This window comes from Ochlerotatus camptorhynchus, unplaced genomic scaffold (assembly GCF_037179485.1).
Source record: "Ochlerotatus camptorhynchus isolate MF236.1 unplaced genomic scaffold, CSIRO-AGI_Acam_v1.1 ptg000114l, whole genome shotgun sequence".
NCBI classification, from domain to species: Eukaryota; Metazoa; Arthropoda; class Insecta; order Diptera; family Culicidae; genus Ochlerotatus; species Ochlerotatus camptorhynchus.
The window spans coordinates 761703-781474 of NW_027040604.1; the positions used below are offsets into that span (position 1 = coordinate 761703).

Here is a 19772-nt window from a genome sequence, read left to right on the forward strand (position 1 = left end):
ACTCATTTTTTTCTTGTTTCATGATCATCCTCGGTCAAGGCAACCCCAGAACAAACTTATCACTATTAACAAGGCATGCAAACTAACAAGATTAACTTTTGCGTGTGCTGATCTTCTACTAATAGTAAATATTATATAAATAAATTAAGTACATTTTCAATGCAGGATACTACAACAATTCTAAGTACAATTCAAAATCGGATCGAGAAAAACTTTCAACATTGGTTTTTCCAACGAAATCTCTCAATACAAACCAAACCAACCGACTGGCAACTCTGTACCGCATTTTCTCGCTTCCCTGTGGCCCTCTTCCGCAACAAAAAAAACCCCATTCCCTTGCTGTTGCTGTCTCGCTCCCGTCCGAACTTACCGTTCTCACTCACACGCAAACGGAACACCAGCGCCGAACTTCGGCTTCCGTCCCGCTCTACCGTATCACACTACACACAAAAAAAAACCTTCACTCCTCGCTCGAACTACGACGTTGCGTCCATTTTAGACACCACACAATTTTCCCCGGGATTCGCCGCGATTTCCGTGCCACGAAACGGACCCTTTATGCCGTACCGGAAGCGCAACCAACGCCGGAGGCACTTACCACGATCACGAACCACCGCACTGTAATGTTTTACGGACCGTTCCGAGAGCGAACCAAGGGCCTTCTTTGCGACACTCGATCAGAAAAAGATGTTGGTTGGTTATTACAAAAGCGCACACACGACGACGACGACGAAGAAGGCTGCGAACTCTTGCGATGATGATGTTCCACCACTTCTTTGCTGTTGGGTTTCCTCACCACTGCTTTTGACTTTTGAGCAATGTCGTGACGGGACCGAGGCGTGTCGTGGTGTGCGTGTGGTGTTTGCATTCGCCCGATCGGATGCGATTAGACGAGATTGGAAACGGCTTAGACTAGCCCGAAGGCGGTGGCGATACATCTTGCGCTGTCAAAATACAATTTGGAAGTTGAAAAGTTACAGTGTGTGTTTGGCTGGTTTTTAGAGCTCGGTGGATTCCGCTTTGATGAATAAAAATAGTTTAATGGGATCTTATTAAATCAACAAGGTAAGATAATAACTTAAGCTCCGATTATTTTTTAAATTTCAAATGGATTTTTATATTAAAATGTAATAACATTAAATTTTTACCATCAACTGACCGAACGGCATGCGATTCGCCTAGACGAAGATTTCGCTGAACGAGGGGCACAAAACATGTAATGAATTCAATTTAGACCAGTGCAAATTATATACACGGAAACTTTCATATCCTCATATTTAATTAAAATTTAATCACTTTTTTAAATCTCCCAAATCTCCTTTCTTCTGCAGAGTAACCCGCATAAACGCGAACCATAAATTGACCTTACCTAAAATGGTTAAAAATTGTTTATAATCCCTGCTAAACTTTAACTGAAACGGTTATGGAACTTTACATGAACGTTTAATGATAAAGTTTCAACCTTATGTATTATCGTTTTTTGGAACTGGACCTTACAAATAATGGGTTGTTAAGAACCATTACCGTTCCAAATTCTTGTTTTCTCCATACATTTTCGGAAAGAGAACTATATTAGAACCTTTTAACTTATGGTTTGAGAACTTTAATGGTAATGGTTATGGTAGTCAGTAAGGTCCACGAATGGTTTTGTAACATCGATCAACTTTAAGTGGAATATATCGCGAATTGGTTGCCTGTAAATTACTGATTACCAATTCACGATATATTCCACGTAAAGTTGAGCGATAATACAAAACCATTAATGGACCTTACTGACTACCATAACCATTGCCATTAATGTTCTCAAATCATAAGTAAAAACGTTCTTATATAGTTCTCTTTCTGAAAATGTATGGAGAAAACAAGAATTTGGAATGGTAATGGTTCTTAACAACCCATTATTTGTAAGGTCCAGTTCCAAAAAACCATAATACATAAGGTTGAAACTTTATCATTAAACGTTCATGTAAAGTTCCATAACCATTTCAGTTAAAGTTTAGCAGGGATTATAAACAATTTTTAACCATTTTAGGTAAGGTCAATTTATGGTTCGCGTTTATGCGGGAAACCCGCAAATACTCAATATAATGAATGAGATAGTTGAGTATATTGTATTTTGCATTTGAAACTGGACTCCTCAGAATTGCGTTATCGCTTATAAAAGTGGGTTTGTTGTATCGTCTTGGTGTTCTCGGCGCACTTATTCCTTATAAACCAAGGGATAAGTGCGTCGAAGACACCTGAACGAATGAACCTAAAAGCGCGTTTGAAAAAAGCTAAACTTTAAGCATCTCGATGACTGTTTCCACTTTGTTAGGCTGTGCTGTCAAGCTGAAAATTGGAAGATTGATGACCAAAAAATTAATCCCATTTCACGGTTTCCCATTTTCTTGATTATTTTATTAGCTTGATATAGGGAAAATGACTCTCATGTTGGCCTATGGATCTAAGGTTCAGCCCATCGCTAAAAATCTGCTATTTATCAATTTTATCTAGATAAACGCGTCATCGGACGATATTTTTGGTCGCTATTGAAAATTTCGTCGACACTGATGCAAATAAACTTAAGAATTTCATAAGGCTCGACTTATGAACGTCACATATGAATTTCACAAACGTGACTTCTGAATGATTTTCGTCTAACATGAGGTAGCTCTTAAGTGGACCCTACACGATTGCTTTTATTGACAATAATCGTATTGTCAATACATTATTTATTGACGTCAATACATCGAGATTGACAATATTTCTGAATTCACATCATCAATATTATTGCCAATAATTCTCCTTCGCGTCAATATATTGAGACGTGTGGGGTTCGCTTTATACGCCTTTAACCATTTTATTATCCCAAGCATGCAAAGATCAACACATGAAATTATTTTTCATAAGGCAAAATAATGAAATTCATACCGATTTCTTGTGGCTAAAATTCAGTGTACATTATGCATCACTAAATATTAACAAAAAAGTGTTTTTTGCCGTGAAGTTGATGAGAAAACATCATACGCCCTTATAATTTCTTACATGTTGTTACCCCTCCAAATCTTCAACGCTTTGAACTGCCAACACTGGTCATACGCCGTGGAAAAACACCAACGGGATGTTTTGTTTGTTGTTCCGCCTTGGTTCTTCGTTCGCAAATCTTGTGAGTGGAATCCCGGAGATTTTTTGATTTTCCTTTTGTTCGTTGTTTACATAGCACGTGTATGTCGGATCGGAACGGCTCAAAACGGCGTCTGTTCTCCATGTTAGGAGCGGCTGATCACCGTCCTAGTGCCAGCGTGCGACTCTAAACAGAGCTGTGCACGATGGTCCCCCGGCGAGACAGGGGGTTGGGACAAGCCCAACAAGCCGCCCTGAAAAAAAAACAAAGTTGCAAATACTGAAGAAAGAAATACGGATCGGAACAATCGGCACAGAAACTCGCAACATGGAACTGTAAATCGCTCGGCTTCCCGGGTTGCGATAGGTTAATCTATGACGAACTTCAACCACGCAACTTCGAAGTCGTAGCACTTTAGGAACTTTGCTGGACGGGACAACATATATGGAAAAGCGGGCATCGAGCGGCTACTTTCTACCAGAGCTGTGGCACCACCAACGAGCTGGGAACCGGCTTTGTAGAGCTGGGTAAGATGCGCCAACGCGTGATTGGTTGACAGCCGATCAACGCGAGGATGTGCAAGTTGAGGATTAAGGGCCGTTTCTTCAACTACAGTATCATCAACGTGCACTGCTCACACGAAAGGAGACCCGACGACGAGAAAGAAGCGTTCTATGCGCAGCTGGAGCAGGTGTATGACGGTTGTTCGCAACGGGACGTCAAAATCGTCATCGGCGACATGAACGCTCAGGTAGGACGGGATGCAATGTATAGACCGGCAATCGGGCCAAACAGCCTGCATGCCGTATCGATCGACAACGGCTAACGATGCGTGAACTTTGCAGCCTCTCGGGGTTTGGCAGTTTGAAGTACCTTTTTCCCCCGCAAGGATATCCACAAAGCCACCTGGAGATCACCTGAACAACACACAGAAAACTAAATCGATCACGTTCTAATCGACGGGAAATTGTTCTCCGACATTATCAACGTCCGCACGTACCGCATTGCGAACATAGATTCGGACCACTACCTAGTTGCAGTATGCAGGCGTTCAAAACTCTCAACGGTGCATGTCGAAGTCGAACGTCGCGACCCAACATTGGGCAACTACGGGACGCCGGAGTTGCCCAGGACTACGCGCAGCAACTGGAAGTTGCACTACCCACGGAAGAGCAGCTTGGTGCAGCTTCTTTCGAAGATGGCTGGAGGGACATCCGTTCCGCCATAGGTAGTACTGCTGTTGCGGCACTAGGTACTGCAATCCCGGACCGAAGAAACGACTGGTTTGACGGTGAATGCAAACTGTTAGTAGAGGAGAAGAATTCAGCACGGGCGAGAATGCTGCAACACCGTACGAGATTGAATGTGGAGCGATACAGACAAGCGCGGGATAGACACGAGTGGCACGATATTCAGGAAGTCCATCCAGCTCCTTGGCTTCACCGATGACTTTGACATTATGGCACGGAACTTTGAGATGATGGCGGAAACGTACATCAGACTGAAGGCTGAAACTAGACGGATTGGACTTGCCATCAACGCATCAAAGCAAAATACATGAAAGGAAGAGGTTCTAGGGAAGACAATGTTAGCCTCCCACCCCGAGTTCAGATTGACGGTGACGAAATCGAGGTGGTCGATGAGTTCGTGTACTTGGGCTCACTGGTGACCGCCGAAAATGATACCAGCAGAGAAATTCAAAGACGCATTATGGCAGGGAATCGTGCCTACTTTGGACTCCGGAGGACGCTCCGGTTGAATAAAATTCGTCGCCCCACGAAGTTGACTGTCTACAAGACGCTGATTAGACCGGTGGTCCTTTACGGCCACGAGACCTGGACTATGCTCGTGGAGGACCAACGCGCCCTTGGTGTTTTCGAACGGAAGGTGTTGCGTACCATCTACGGTGGAGTGCAGATGGAGGACGGGACGTGGAGGAGGCGAATGAACCACGAATTGCACCAGCTGCTGGGAGAACTATCCATCGTCCACATTGCAAAACTTGGGCGACTACGGTGGGCTGGGCACGTTGTAAGAATGCCGCACGACGACCCAGTGAAAATGGTTCTAGAAAGCGACCCAACAGGAACAAGAAGAAGAGGCGTGCAGCGGGCAAGGTGGATCGACCAAGTAGAAGGTGACCTGCGGACCCTTCGCAGACTACGAGGCTGGCAAAGTTTCATCATGGATCGAGTAGAGTGGAGACGACTTCTTCGGACAGCAGAGGACAACAAGGCCTTAGCCTGATTGCATGCATGCATACATTGGCCATTCAAGCTCCGGATACCACCGGGGAAAATTAAAGTCGCATGAAAATTCAAATGCATGATCTTTTGCATCGAACATGTTCCAAGTGCTCCCTGTCGAAAATCTGCCATGAGGCCCAAATAGGGGAAGAGGGGCATAGTAAACAGGTGGGGCATAGAGAGCTTTCTGTACTTTAGCCTTGGATTTCTCATGGTTCGAAACTATGCCCTATCATTCATAAATATATTTTTACGGAATTTAAATAAGTAAGAAGGGTCAAATAGGTGGATACATTCTGGTTTTCAAGGATGATTTTCCATTTTTTTTTATGGATCAATTCGAATGGTACCATTTTAGGGCTATCACTTGATTGACTGTTTTCAAATAGAATATAAACTCTAGGGAGGGTCTAGCATAAGAGAAGAGCGGATTAAAAAAGAACTGACTTGGCAACCTAAGATTACTAGCAACGGCTCGATTGGCTCTGGCTTTGACAGTTCGTTTGGCTCAACAACAGCCAGTTCGCTTCTCTCTTATACTAGACCCTCTCTAATAAACTCCCGAAGAACCCATCTGAAGAGGCACTTGCAAGTTAAGATCTATGCTTTCGGATATTTCACATACAACTGAAAACATCAGGTGAGTAATTTTTCGATAACAACAAATTGTATTTGTTTTACAGGGCCATTTCAACGGCTCCGATGATGATATATTTTACACATATCGTACGTCGACCAATCGAATTCAAGGTTTGGATATAAAATACTTAACATAAAACAATACTTTCATCACTAAAATTATTCATCTCGCTTGATTCTAAGCCTTCCTGTATGAAAAGCAATCTCGCTTGTTCATCGTGCATACATTTCCCACTCATCCATCGCTACACCTAAGTTGAATAATTTGCATTGATACATGACTATTACGCGTTCGTTAGTTTTATGATATTTTAATTTATCTGTTATCGACAACTTTTAAAAGCAGTCTCGTATAACTCCTAATATAGTTAGTAACTAAAAGTAAATATCACTTTTGTTTGCATTTTTTCACTTGAAATATCTGAAACTTAAAAGAAAATTATAACTTTCCTTTCATTCCTAGCACTCTCAAATCGCTACACAGTGGCATAACTTCTAAGGTTAAAGCTAATGGTAATGTGGTTGCAGTTTTTCTTCTTTGTGCCAAATTATAAAACAAGGAACGGATACGTGAGAGAGGGGTTCATTGAGCTGCGATAGCCAGCGCAGCAGCTGCAGCCGTTTGACTTCTGGTCCGCAGCACTGGCGGTAGGAACGCTTTGTTGACACACTCGATATTGGCTCGGCAAAGTGGACAGCGATCGCATCTGTGGATAGAAGGAGATAGTTGGATGTTAGTATTTGATTGCGATAACAATCTTGAAGGGGTTGAACTTACTGTTCTGCGCATTGTCGGCAGGCAGCGATGTGTCCACAGGGAAGGAACATCGTGTCCATCATGTTGTCGACGCAGATGATGCAGGTAACCGCTTCGGTTATCCGCTCTTCGACTAGCCGTTCGAGTTTGTCGCTTTCTTCGGCTTCATCGGCGAGCTGTTGATCCAGCTTGCTGGCCTGAGCCTGAGGACATTCCTTTTGTACCTTGCTGATTTCGATACCGCGGGCATGCAGGATTCGCCGGGAGTTGTCATACACCTCCCGACAGGTTCGCTGGATGTCGAATACGTAGCGTTTGCCGAGTTCGGTGTCTTCGTTGAACATCGATACAATCGTACCCTTGAGATCACGGATAAACTGGGTGGTAACCACCGGTCGAACAGTTTCGCACGAGTAGAAAACGTGTTTCTCGGTAATGGCCCGGTAGAGACAGGCTGCCGTACGATGGTTCGGGAGCTTCAGTTCGATATGGGTTTCCTCGTGCTCTTCGTTCATGTAGGTCAGCCGGAACGATCGCTTGATCGATTTGGCGGCCTTAACTGCAGTAAATGGAACGCTGTAGGGGAGAAAGCAATGTGTGTTTTTGTTAATCAGCTGGTCATCTTTTGCGGTTGGTAAAAGATTGAACTTACCTATATTTTTGATCGTCCTTGGCGATGGTTAGGCCATGAGGGCTCACACCGATTTTACAGCGTACCGAAGGCTCAATGATGGTAAGACCTTCGAACAGCTCTTCGCCGTATCCGTTCAGGGTTGAGATTTCTTCGAGCAGCCAATACTGGGCAGAGGTAGCAGTCATCTTGATCTTGGTTAAGGTTTCGTGTTCCTTTGCGATCATCTGGATGAAATTCTCCGGCATTGGTTCCGGTTCAATATCTTCGAACTTTGGCCTCACAATATAGCTCTGGTAGATGTTCTTTGGTATCGTTTCGGAAATCGTATCGTCCATCGTAACAGTCGATGCGATGCTTCCTCGTTTGACATCACTTTCCGAACACTTCCGCTTCGAAGGTCGCCTCAGCTGACGACGATCGATCGTGTTCAGTGGACTCCCTCGCTCCAGACCGGTTAGGTTGGCAAAGACCTTGTTCGGATCGTACAGATAACCGTCAGCCTGTAGCAACAATGCAGAAACGTGCGCGGCATTTTCCCAGCTTGATGGACTGATGTGTCCGTCTAGTAATTCCTGTCGTGCTTGCATGTAGAACAGCCTCTTGACGCTGTCCTGTAGGATTAAATGCGCTGGTACCCAGAACTTGACGCGCAGCGAAAGCAGAATCGGATGGTTGCGATCGTTGGCATGGAGACTCAAAGGATTTCGTAAGTTGATCCACTGCTTGGCGCTGCATTCGTCCACCTCGGCACTGTCTCCATCCCGTACCGGAATCAACCCGAAGTAATCAATCTCGCAGATGATACCGAGGTCGTTGCAAACCTGAAATTTTTCAACAAAAAGAAGAATATTTGTTAGTAAAAATGCCGGTCAATGTCTCATGGCTTGGAAGCAAGTCGGTTGGTTATCGAAAGTACAAGCCCACGGATTTAGGCTATCTAAAGCCCGTAGTTCGAATCATGGCGCGGCATTTCTAACGGACGGAATTCCCAGGTCGGGGGTAAAACCTAAGCAGTGCTATTCACGCGACTTAACTGGCTTTGGCTTCTATTTGCAATAAACACACACACGGTGATAAAGCAGGTTCTATTTTTACTTGGTCAAAAAATACGGCATTAACCGCTTCACAGTCGACCTTGCTGAAGACGGGTGGAATAGGTGTTAGTGGGTCGTTCGTAATGATAGAATATTTCTCTTAGTCGCGTAGGCCTTGGGCGAAGAGTAATTCACAGGTGAAAGTTTTTGATCATAGTAAGCATTTCAAATACTTCTTCCTGATGACCTAACCTAGAGCCGGTTTTTCGACTCTTGACTCTCTTTTTATATTGAACGATGGTCACAAATATGGGAGCAAATATTGATCACTTTGTTTGGTTATCATTTTCACAACGCTGGCTGATAAGTTGTGTGCCGTTCCTAGACGGAGAGATAGCACCCTCAGAAAATCGAGCAAGCAAATTGAAGGAGTGAACATGATAAGCTAAAAATGAGTGTTTGCTTTGACACAATCTTGTTTGATTACCAATTCGTCGCTAGCGTCGATGGTTCTCTCTCTCTCTCTGTTGTCGTCTTGTCTGTTGTTGTTCGAATATGAATTGCCATTGCCTTCTTTCCAGTTGATGTGAAATGTTAATTGACCTTGCAAAAAGGTTCTCCTGGAAAGCACATTCCATCTAGTGCTAATTGCATATTAGCATAGTGTCTGTTTCATTGGAAACAAAATGCGCTGAAACCTCCGCAGAAATCGTCGCCATAGGGATTTGCCTCCAAAGAAACAGACGCAAAATTAAACAGTTTTTTCTCCAGAAAACTCTCTTTGTTGGTTGTGCAATCAGCTGTATTTGACCTGGCATTGACTGAAATGGCTATATAATCATCTTTCAAACAAAGCAATGACGAAGGACGTAAACAAAGAAGCTGAAATCCGTCGAATCTTACATTCAATGACATTGTTCATCCGAATTTTTTTACCGTAAATATAAACGAACCCACGCTCAGCATAAGAAAATATAAAGGTCCAATAGTCCAAGCTGCCGTGAAATACGAAAGGAGAGCGGCTCGACGAGGTAGCGTGTGCCTCTCAAACACACGATGGCCCATAATTTGAATATATAATAAGCCGTGGGCAGAAACTACGCCACATCAATCGACCGCCATACATGCAATGAAGCATGCTCGTGTCAATAATCATTTTGTTTTCGGGAAACGTAATCGATGAGCGGGGTCTAGTTTCGAATGGCTAATAGCATATGTATTGGCTCCACCAATTCGGATTGGGGTTCTAAACCGTTTTCGAATTAGTAGCAACCTGTAGCAACCATAGAATATTAATGCCAAAGTGACATTGTTCCGTGGGCTCCGAATTAATGTAAGCCATTGGTGCACGGTTTCTGTTGTCATAAAAATGTGCTTATTTTATAAATACAGCAAGTAAACAAATACAAACGCAGCTAGGCATTCGATGAAGCAAAACCGGCTTGCGAATTTTCACATATGATGATGGATCAATTAAACAAACCATTCGTTTGTTTGTTTGTGTTGCCTTCCTGCTCTGGTGCCGGTGGTTATCGCATGGGGCCTCCTTTTCGCTCGCGATCTACAGGTGGTGGTTTTTAGTGATGTACGTTGGGATCCCGGTAGGGTGGTTGTGAGTTTGGTAATGATCATTTTCTTGTACTTTTTTGTTGTTGTTGTTGCAGATATGCTGGTACTTGTGGACTGGAATATCGATGAAGTTGAAGCTCAGAATGCGATACTAGTTGCCAACCTGTTTTAATGAATTTTCTGTTGCAGTGTGTGGAAGATCAACAAGCCGTTAACTTGTTTGGCAAATGTGAACCTCTGAATTTAAAGTTAATAAATGACGCCCGGAAAAAAGACACATGCTGCATGGATTAGATCGTGTTCAGTGTGATTTAAAAAAACAACCAGGAATGATGTTGAAATCAAGGTAGATATTGAAGCACCTTATTGATTTTGTTTTAATTCAATTAATTGTGTTATAGGTCGCCCTCGATGGTCACTGGAAGCTATGTCAAACTGACTACGAAAGTTATCCTTAGGATGCAGAGTTAATTGTTTATAGATTCCCCGATTTTCTACAAATATTTAGAGTTACGCCAGAGACTGTGTAAGAAATTTGTTCTAGTTTGTACAACCCATGTAGCACAGAACTACGGTTTAAATGCCATCTTTGAACTATCATATTGTACTTATTCAAGGCAGGAAATAGTACACGCAAAATGTATCAGTATGATTTAAAATCAATCAGAAATGTTTTTAAAATCAAGGTAGATACTGAAGCACCTTATAGACATTGTTTTCATTAAATTAATGTTTTTACAGGCCGCCGTTGATGACCACTGGAAGTTGTGGCAAGCTGATTACTAAAGCCCCTCTTAGGATGGAGAGTAAATTGTTTATAGATTCCGGATGTCCGATTTTCTACACATATTTAGAGTTTCGCCCGCCCTGCGCTTCGGTCAGAGAGCGTATAGAACGTCGTTGTGCCAATTTGGTCGTGGCACATTTCGAGTATGAGAGAGTAATTGCAGTTAGATCAAAAGTGCCTGAGAAAAATGCAAATACTTTCGCAGATTACCAGAAGTTGCGATAGTGAAGGTATGATCACAGACAAGCAGACATAACACTCTTAAAACCTTCATAGAAATCGTTTTAACGGTTAATTCAAATGTTTCTTAGTCGGTAGTACCGCCACTTGTGGTGCACATAATCAATTCCCTAGCGTTTGACGTTTACATACTACAACCATCTGTTGAGTGTATTGCACATGAAAGTATATACAACAGATGGTGGTAGGGTTTACAATGATAAGTGTTCAATGTGTTGTGTCTGCTTGTTTGTGAAATAACATGGAGGTAACGTTAGGATAAAATCAAAACATTGAGAAATATAACGCATCACTTTCAGAAATATTTCACTTCGCAACCGATGAACCATTCTGACGGCCATATGAGTACCCAAGTAACCATATAGTCGCAATATAGCTTGTATATTCTTACTTTGCTTGACTATGGTTAGTTGAGGAATCTGATTAAACTGTCACTTCTTGAAACTGATCGCTTTTGAATTTCTTTCATTTTCTTTTCGCACACGGAGCGCTCGGTAGAACAGCGACTTTGGATGTGAGCCTCGTCCCAGATCACCATGGCAATTCATTTCAATTCAATGAAACCGACCAAAAAAGGCGTAATCATATTAGAACCAACCAAGGACGATCTACGGAAGGAAATTGCTGGTGAAGCACGGAATGAAATACGAAGCGTTAGAGAAAAAGTCCAAGGGATTCCAAATGAAGTAATCAACGACGGCGGAAAAGCAGAATATGGTGAGAGCTTTCCAATTATTAAAAAAAATATATATCAAAATTAAACTAAATACATGCCAGGTTTGAAAAAATATGTTTTCGAACCTGGAAGCGTGTATGTAATACCAATATCCATTTGATAACGGTGATGCATACATGCGGGGCTTATTGTAAGTGAAAGTAACCTCGGAATGGGCGTGACTCTCCAGACATTCTGAAATGGGTTGCTGTATCTGCAATAGAGCTATCACCTTCTAACTCCCGGACTAAAGCTGTCTACAATGACCATAAATGCGACATTGTAGGGAGAGTTCTTCCATAATACCACTGCCGGCCAGTGGGGGTTAGATGGAATACACACACACATATTTAGAGTTTCGCCCGAGAAAGTGTAAGACGGTTAAAAGCCATGTTCGGACTATCATATTGTACCAACTCATGCATTAGGATTTTACCTATGACAACAAAGACCATGAATGGGACGTGATGAGATATCTCCATCTGGTCTTATTGTCTTCCAAAGATCTTCAATCAGGTTGATTCATCCTGCTACAACAAACCATCAGACAGCACTTTTGTTCCGGTGAAGTATCTGTAGACATAGGTAATCTTTGCACTGCTGTTTCACATCACATCATGACATAGAAATCCGGAAATACTGTCAACTCAACAACGTAAGCTTTTGAAAATAATATCGCCGATGTGCTTTACAACAAAAGCTATGATGTAAAGCTTTCATTGATAACGCTACTGCTACAGCTTCAAAATTGTCATAACATAAAGCTTAAGCTGGTGAAAAGCTGTTTTTTAAACAAAAAAAGTATGAGAGTTTGTGCTTAGGGACTTTAACGGAAGCTTGACATAGGACCGTGATAGGTTGGTGCATTTGTTTTTGGGTTTGATTCTTTTAATAATTGTTCTTTTGAATCTGTAATTTCAACTCTATAATTTTTTGAAATGGTGTCCCTAAAAAGGACCTTCTGTTATTTTATGGATTGTTGCAGCGTTAAAAAGGGTCCAGAATGATTAGGTAATAATGCTTTTGGACAGGGCAATCTCGCTTTTGCTGGGATCTGTAATCAAGGCAAGTTTTTTTTACCTTATTACTATTAAGATAATTGTTTCAACAAGCTATATACGAAATGGAATGCCGTGGGCATTGGCAAAACCGTGAGGTAGCTTAAAAACTACCAGGTCTCAGGGCTTATCTGGATTTTTACCCAAATGGGAAAGATACACACCAGTGTTGCCAGGAGTGACGTGGACCACAAGTTCATTTGAACCCTCTAGTAAGAGCATATTAAATTTTAAATCTTAAACAATCAAGTACAATGTTAATTTTATTGTGCTGTAATGTACATTACACGTTTAATTGCATTTGCATATTTTCAATCAGTGATGGATCGCTATTTTAGGACTTTTTCATTACTTTTTGATATAGAATGCTTACGTTAAATCCAATTGAATTTTCAATAAGGTTAAGTGATGGTCAGGCTTCCAGTGCGCGCGCTACCGTATGCGAGACGCAATACGAATAGTCTCATAGTCAAGGAATCAAAAATATCTCCAAATGAAAAAATGACAAGCGATCAACGAACCGAATAATAACGCTATGTCAGAAGTTGAAAGCAATAATGATATAATCTTCTTTGTACTTTTTCATGACAAGCAGCCCGTGCGACACAACTCATTCGGGGCGGTAGAAGGAAACGAGCAAATTGTTGGCAAGCTGCTTCACGAAGTAAAACCGAAGATGATACACGTGTGTTAATGGGATTTTTTTTGTTATGTCTTTTCCCATATCAAGCTATGTCCTCATCCGTGTATATTGCAACAAAGCAGGCAAGCAATATATCATTATCCTTCTACCACTCGGATCGAGCTTTGTTACAGAGCGAGTTTGTCATGGTAGTCGTAGCAACCGTTTTGTCTGTATCGTTGGTTGCTTTATGTGTTTGGATTCGCTGCTCATAGTCATAGCAGTCTCATGCGCAAGAGATTTGTAGCACTCTGTTTCCCTCTCTTCAGTTTTGTCGCATCTCACATTCTCATAATGTCAGTGTGTCGCACTGTTTTGTAAGCACAGCACATTTCCGGATGTATGCGTTTCAAGAGAACGAGTATCATGCGACGTCGCGTGAGCCGAAGCTCATGCGCTTTTCGCAATGAGACTCCGACATCGAAATAACAAACTCAACTGGAAGACCAACTCGTGTTCTTGGTGTGGGAAAAGTGTTGTTTTGTTTTGAAAACGATGGAAAGCGACCTAGCTACTACACTCTTATCGAACATGGAGAAGAGGTGTCGGATGGTTATGACCAACAAAGTTTTCCTAGCGGCAATTTTCGTTGATTAAAGGATTAACTTGAAAAATAGCCCATTCATAACGAACGAAGGAAGAGATGTGACTTTGGTAAGCGAAATGTACAATCAAGTTGTGGTTTATTTGCTCGTTAATACATATGCTTTTTTTAATTTCACCGAGGGTCCACGGTACTAACACTAGGACTATTTAGAAATCTGTCGTCGCAAATTGATTGTTTCAATTCAGCATCATGGTGGCTGATATGAACTATCCTGTGAGCACTAACACATCTGAAGAATTCAGTTGCTGCCGTAGTAAGTTTGTGTAAAATTAAATTGTGCATAGCTGATCGGACAAAGGTCAGTGGATAAGCAAGTTTTGAGTCAAAATTTCAACTCAATTGATCATAACAGAACAAATTTACAACATGTTAAACTTGGTTAATTTTTAAGTGTAGACTTGTGTGTATGTAATAAGAAGTCACCACCAACGTTTTAGCAGCAAAGTACACTTCTGCGTTGAAAATAATCCCTTAAAATAGTGTTCACTCAAGCAAGACAAAATACAAATATTAATCTTCAGAGTTCTATCATTACTAGCGTGTCAAGTCAGACCGAACTGTGAATTTTTTTTTTGATTTCGAGAAAAACGAATTTAAAGTTGGCTGTTCAATATTGTGTCTTATGTAATGGGACAAATCATTTGACCGTTTTCTCTTGCTACTCTAATTTTTCAAATCTGACTGAAAAAGTGAAATATAGCTGAAGGAATTCTTGATCTTATGATATCATTAACTCATTTTTTGTTTTTATTTTGCTACTTTGTCGCTTCTGACTTAACGCCGCCTATATGATCTTGTATAGTAAATCGTCCACTTATATTTTTACTGGTCTGAATACAAGTATTCTGAGGGATTCTGAGTCTAATTTGGTGCAAATGCGCAATAACTTGTTTATTTTTTCCACCAAATGGGCTGAAAGCTTCAGAGGCTTCCAAAAAATGTATTTTAGAAGATTTCCGAGGACTTCTTGAATGACACATAGTTCCACAGATATTCCGGTATTATTTGGGGTGCTAACATGCTAACGGTATCCCAACCAGGGATGGGAAATCATTTTCATTCATTTCGTGCATTCATTTACATTCATTTGCCTCTAACTTTTTTCATTAACAGAATTCCGTAAAATAGTGTTTGAAGGTTTTGATATAAGCTACATCTTTTGGAAATGACTCAAATCGGTATCTCTTATGCATGATGAATCAGAGCGATAAGAACCAACCATTGTTTTTCAGTGAATGTAAATTGCATTCACTGAAAAACAATAACATATTCTGCCAGCTCTAGTTCGTCATGCATAAGAGATTCAGATTTTAATTATTGTATTGTAGTTGTAGTTAATATCAAAAGCTACAAAAGCTTCATACATCATTTTACGGTATTCTGCTGATGGAAAAAGTTACAGACAAATGAATGTAAATGCATGCACGAAATGAATGTAAATGATTTTCCATCCCTGATCCCAACTACCGTAAGGTTGCCATCCACCGCTCACGTAGTCTTCCTTTACCTTCCTTTAGCATCCTTTCGACAAGCAATTGCGTCTTCCTAGGATCATGAGTGGTGATCTTACGGTGATTCCAGTATAACTCTGGAACCATGTGTTGAGTCTGCTTGAATCTATACTAGAAGATATTTCTGGAACCATTTAAAAACTTCACCCCATTTGAAAAAGGCACACAAGTCTTCTGTGAACAAAACCTTCCAGTCCCTTTTCTCGTCCCTCGACATCATCACATATGATGGGACCGCGAGAGTCAAGGCATGCGAAACAGCGCACGGCGATGGCGCCCTGAGAGAGCGCATAGAGATGCTGCAATGAAACAGTCGCATGTGATTGAATACATGCGTCGCATTGAGAGAGCAATGCGATGAGACAAAAAAATTGAAACGCTTGAATTTGTTGAGAGCGTGTAGCTTGTCGCGCGCATCGTTCTGGTCTCTCTTTTGTACAATTAATGTAGCACACCATGGATTTGAGAGTCATGCGACGCTCTGTCTCACAGCTCGCTGTCGCATTTGTGTACGCGTGAGATTTCCGGAAGCCGGAAGGTGATGGTTCGCATTTAGATGGACTGCTTTTGTGATTTTTTCAAACTTCAAGTTCCTCTGGAAGCAACGAAATTATCTGCACGGAGGGTTGGTGACCAAACGTGACCAACCATAGATGCTGTCGATGCTAATGTTCACCGGATGTCAGGTTTGTCCAAGTCGTAGTCCGTGATCTCGACGCGCTTATACCCAAGGCAAAGATGACTGCAGATTCTCTTTTTTATATATTCCTAGATAGAGCTGGAATTGGGGCGTAACAGCTTTAGTAAACAATGACTTCTCTCGATGATTTCTAGAGAGTCAAGGCTCGCCCATGCAAATCAAGATTACCATCGGGAAGACTTCCTTTACATGATGGTTATGTTGGTTTGAGTGAGCGTGCCTTGATTTCCTAGAATCCAGCGAGAGAAGTCATTGTTTACAAAAGTTGTTACGCCCTAATTACAGCTCTATCTAGATTTGTTTTTGAACAATACAGAAGAGTGGATCAAACAAATTGAAATGACCTTCTCTCGCAAACCGAAGCTCACCTAACCAGTCGAACATCACTATCGAATAGGGGATAATTTTCCCTACCTGGTGGTGTTGTTTGTTTGGCAAGCCGAGCTGAGAAAAGAGCATTAAACGTTTGATTACAAAAGCATATTCGCCTTTTTGTATTGTTGGTCGAGATTTCGCGATGTTACTTTCTTTTAAATAAACGGCAGCCACCGTTACCTGTCATGATAATTATATAGATGTGAACGATACGAAAATATACCATTCGTTTTTAGAGATTTAAGCTCGATTACATCGGATATAATCGTTAAAATGGATTTGTCCGACTATGAATCGATTAATCGAACTTTAGAGTTAGTTTTGGCAAAATTTAAATAAATCTGACTTTCGTCCCCCTCGCTATTTGTACTATATGTCAAACAATTAACCACTTCATTCGAGCAGTTAAAAATGACGTTTACTACCACTCGAACTTTGAAATAAAACATTTTGAGATTTTTTCTTCTAGAATCACGAGAAAAGTAGCCATCATTTGTGCGTTTCATAAAAAAATAGAAATTAGTTGGTCAAGTTTTGTGAAATCGCTGGTAGAAAGTCACGCCAAAACTGCTTGAAAAAGTGGTCAATTGCTGGATAAAATCCCCGTCGAATGGCATATTGCATGACCTATATGTCACCTTGATGATTTGGAGAAATATGCGTCTGAAAACACCCCCATTTTCGTTACATGCCTCATTTTCGATTTCTTAATGTGACATCACCATTCAAGCAGCCTTCGATGAATTCTTTGACAAAGGTGTTTTAATTTTTTTTAATGCAAATTTGAGTCACACGCAAATTGCAGCCGCCGTACGAATTCGACAGGTTGCTGATGAGCTCCACCCTAAGGTCGATCGGTTTCCTGTGTAGCGATTCACTCATTGCTGACAGACGTCTGTCTGCGAACGTATACACATCCATAAACCTCACATTCACGACGGTGGCGGAAAAATGGCAGAAATTCATACATTCAAAGGAAACTAGCTCTTTATGTTTTTTTTTTCTCGTTGAAACACGGCATGGACTTTGGACTCATCGGCGAGGAGTGTGCATGTATCAGTGTGCCGTTGGACTTTGTACCCCCGGTTTGAAGCGAAAAGAAAAAAAGATATTCGCTATTTTAGCTCGAAACGAAAAGTCGTGAAATTGCTGCTCTCGCTTTTTATGCGGCAAGCGAACCGGCTGTGGTTGAGAAGCTGCCGTCGATCACGTTCCACAGCGCTGTAGCGGCAGTTGTTGCCGGGTCGAAAACAAAACCACCTTTGTTTTGCGTGATCGATGACAACGAATGATATCATCTTCCCAGAATGATCTTATGGAACCGCGTTAACCCATTCCAGTACGAGTAGGTTTCCGTTCCAAAGTTCAAGTGATCATTTGGGACTTTTCAAGCCGTTACTTGAGCCGGCAATTGAGTGCGCTAATTAGACGCAGCGCGCATCGAACGTCACGTATCGATCATATGGCCAAGCACGTGCTAGCTCAATATGAGTGATCGTTGTCGGTGCCGCTGCTGGTGGGCAAAGTCCATTGTAGCCCGATAATATCTATATATCGCTGAGAGAAGTGTAGCTCTACTTCAATTAGCGCTTGCCCGTTCGATATGCTGCCGCCGAGGCGTTGATAGACTTATAGTCGATCGATGCTCTAGAAAGGAAGTTTTTGTTCGATTCATGACTCACTTTAAAGCGGACTTCCTTAGTTCTCCGGCCCTCCGTGCTCGGTGAGGTCAAGGGGCTTCGAGCTTATTTCTGCATCGCTCGTTAGCAGTAGGCTGCATTCATATGTTTATAATTGTGCTCGATCGCCGAAGGTTGTTATCAGCAAGTAATTATATTGTTCATTGAAATGATAACCTCGGCTTGTCGTCCAAGCTCTGTGACGAACGCGTTTCAAATTTACCGGTTTTCTCTCGAAGATGATTGATGGCACGTGACATAATGTTTTACTATTCTTATCTGTACTATTATTGGCGCATGGTTAGCTGCGTGCTTAGTTGCTAAGCTATTGGAGATGCTTGACGTGCCTTTGGTCGATAAGCCGGGTATCAACCATTCAAGTGCCGCCATTGCTTGTTTGTGAGCATCAGATTTCAAGACGCCAAGGTGCAAATTCTGCTAACGACGGTTTTATGATTGATAGCTACTCTTCCGTTTACCCAAACAGGTTCTCGCGTTCGAATACACCAACATTTGCAGATTCGGTAACTTTATGCGATTCAACGTACTCGACCCATTTATTCAAATTTCAAAGGCGCAATTCAGCAATTGAAGTATTTGCGACTAACTCTAATGCGTAGTAGTAGTATCGCATAATTTCTTTATCTTCGCAATACTAGACATGTATTACTCGTGTGCCGGTTGGTTGAAGAAAAATCGCAAGCGAGATACGGCGGTATCAAGTTTCTCGCAATATTGTGTCGCAACCGACCCGCGAATATAGACTCGATTGTACAACGATGAAAACGCTGCCGGCGTAAACAGAAAGCGACTAAATGCCTGTTTGTTGCTCGCAGTCCTGCTGAGCGGTTCGCGTGTATTATTGAATAAAAGGTACTTTGTGCAAATTTGAGAATCCCACCGGCTCGCACATTTTAGTGAGTAATTGGAAGAGCACTCGGTGGAAGGTCACAGAACATGTGCCGATGGTTTATTGCGTCGTAGACCTGAGGACTCTTTCCGGCAGAGTATCTGTTTTGGTTGTGAACACCCTTGAAACAACTATTATATCAATCTTTTCCACGCCGGTAGTTCGGTGGTGAAAACTGGCAGCACGAGTAGGTTAATCCGTTTAGCCACTGATTAATGGTGACAGCTAAGAACGTTTTTTTTTTATCGTCGTGAGATTCTTGCTTTTCCTTGCCACTCAATGCTCGTGTCTCTCGTTGAGTGATGTATTTTTACTTTCATAACCTCGAATGTAGCAGAGCAGTTACCAATGCTTGAAACGGAATATTTTCGGTGTCAAGAAAGTGTAAATTATGCTCTTAGGGGGGGAGGGTTCAGGGACGATTCACACACCTCGTCGAACGCACGTTGGAATGTGTTTACTGCCATTGTGATAATGAGCCCCGGAGAAATGGGAATCCTTCTGGCCGCCATAATAGGGATCA

At 41.8% G+C, this 19772-nt stretch overlaps 2 protein-coding genes across 4 annotated transcripts in view; both read right to left on the minus strand.

Annotated features, from left to right (window-relative positions):
• px (plexus) overlaps nucleotides 1-803 on the minus strand; it is a 220442-nt gene extending 219639 nt beyond the window's left edge. For both annotated transcript variants that reach the window (XM_065220022.1, XM_065220021.1), the window contains exon 1: nucleotides 371-803. The gene's annotated coding sequence lies outside the window, so the exon portion shown is untranslated. The remainder of the gene's footprint in view (nucleotides 1-370) is intronic.
• A 5197-nt stretch (nucleotides 804-6000) lies between these two features.
• Nucleotides 6001-19772, minus strand: part of dnr1 (defense repressor 1) — a 36967-nt gene continuing 23195 nt past the window's right edge. For both annotated transcript variants that reach the window (XM_065220054.1, XM_065220053.1), the window contains 3 exons: nucleotides 7401-8203; nucleotides 6770-7324; nucleotides 6001-6698 (listed from right to left, as the gene is read on the minus strand). In XM_065220054.1, the coding sequence (XP_065076126.1) occupies nucleotides 6575-6698; nucleotides 6770-7324; nucleotides 7401-8203 (1482 nt within the window). In that variant the 3' untranslated portion in view covers nucleotides 6001-6574. The remainder of the gene's footprint in view (nucleotides 6699-6769; nucleotides 7325-7400; nucleotides 8204-19772) is intronic.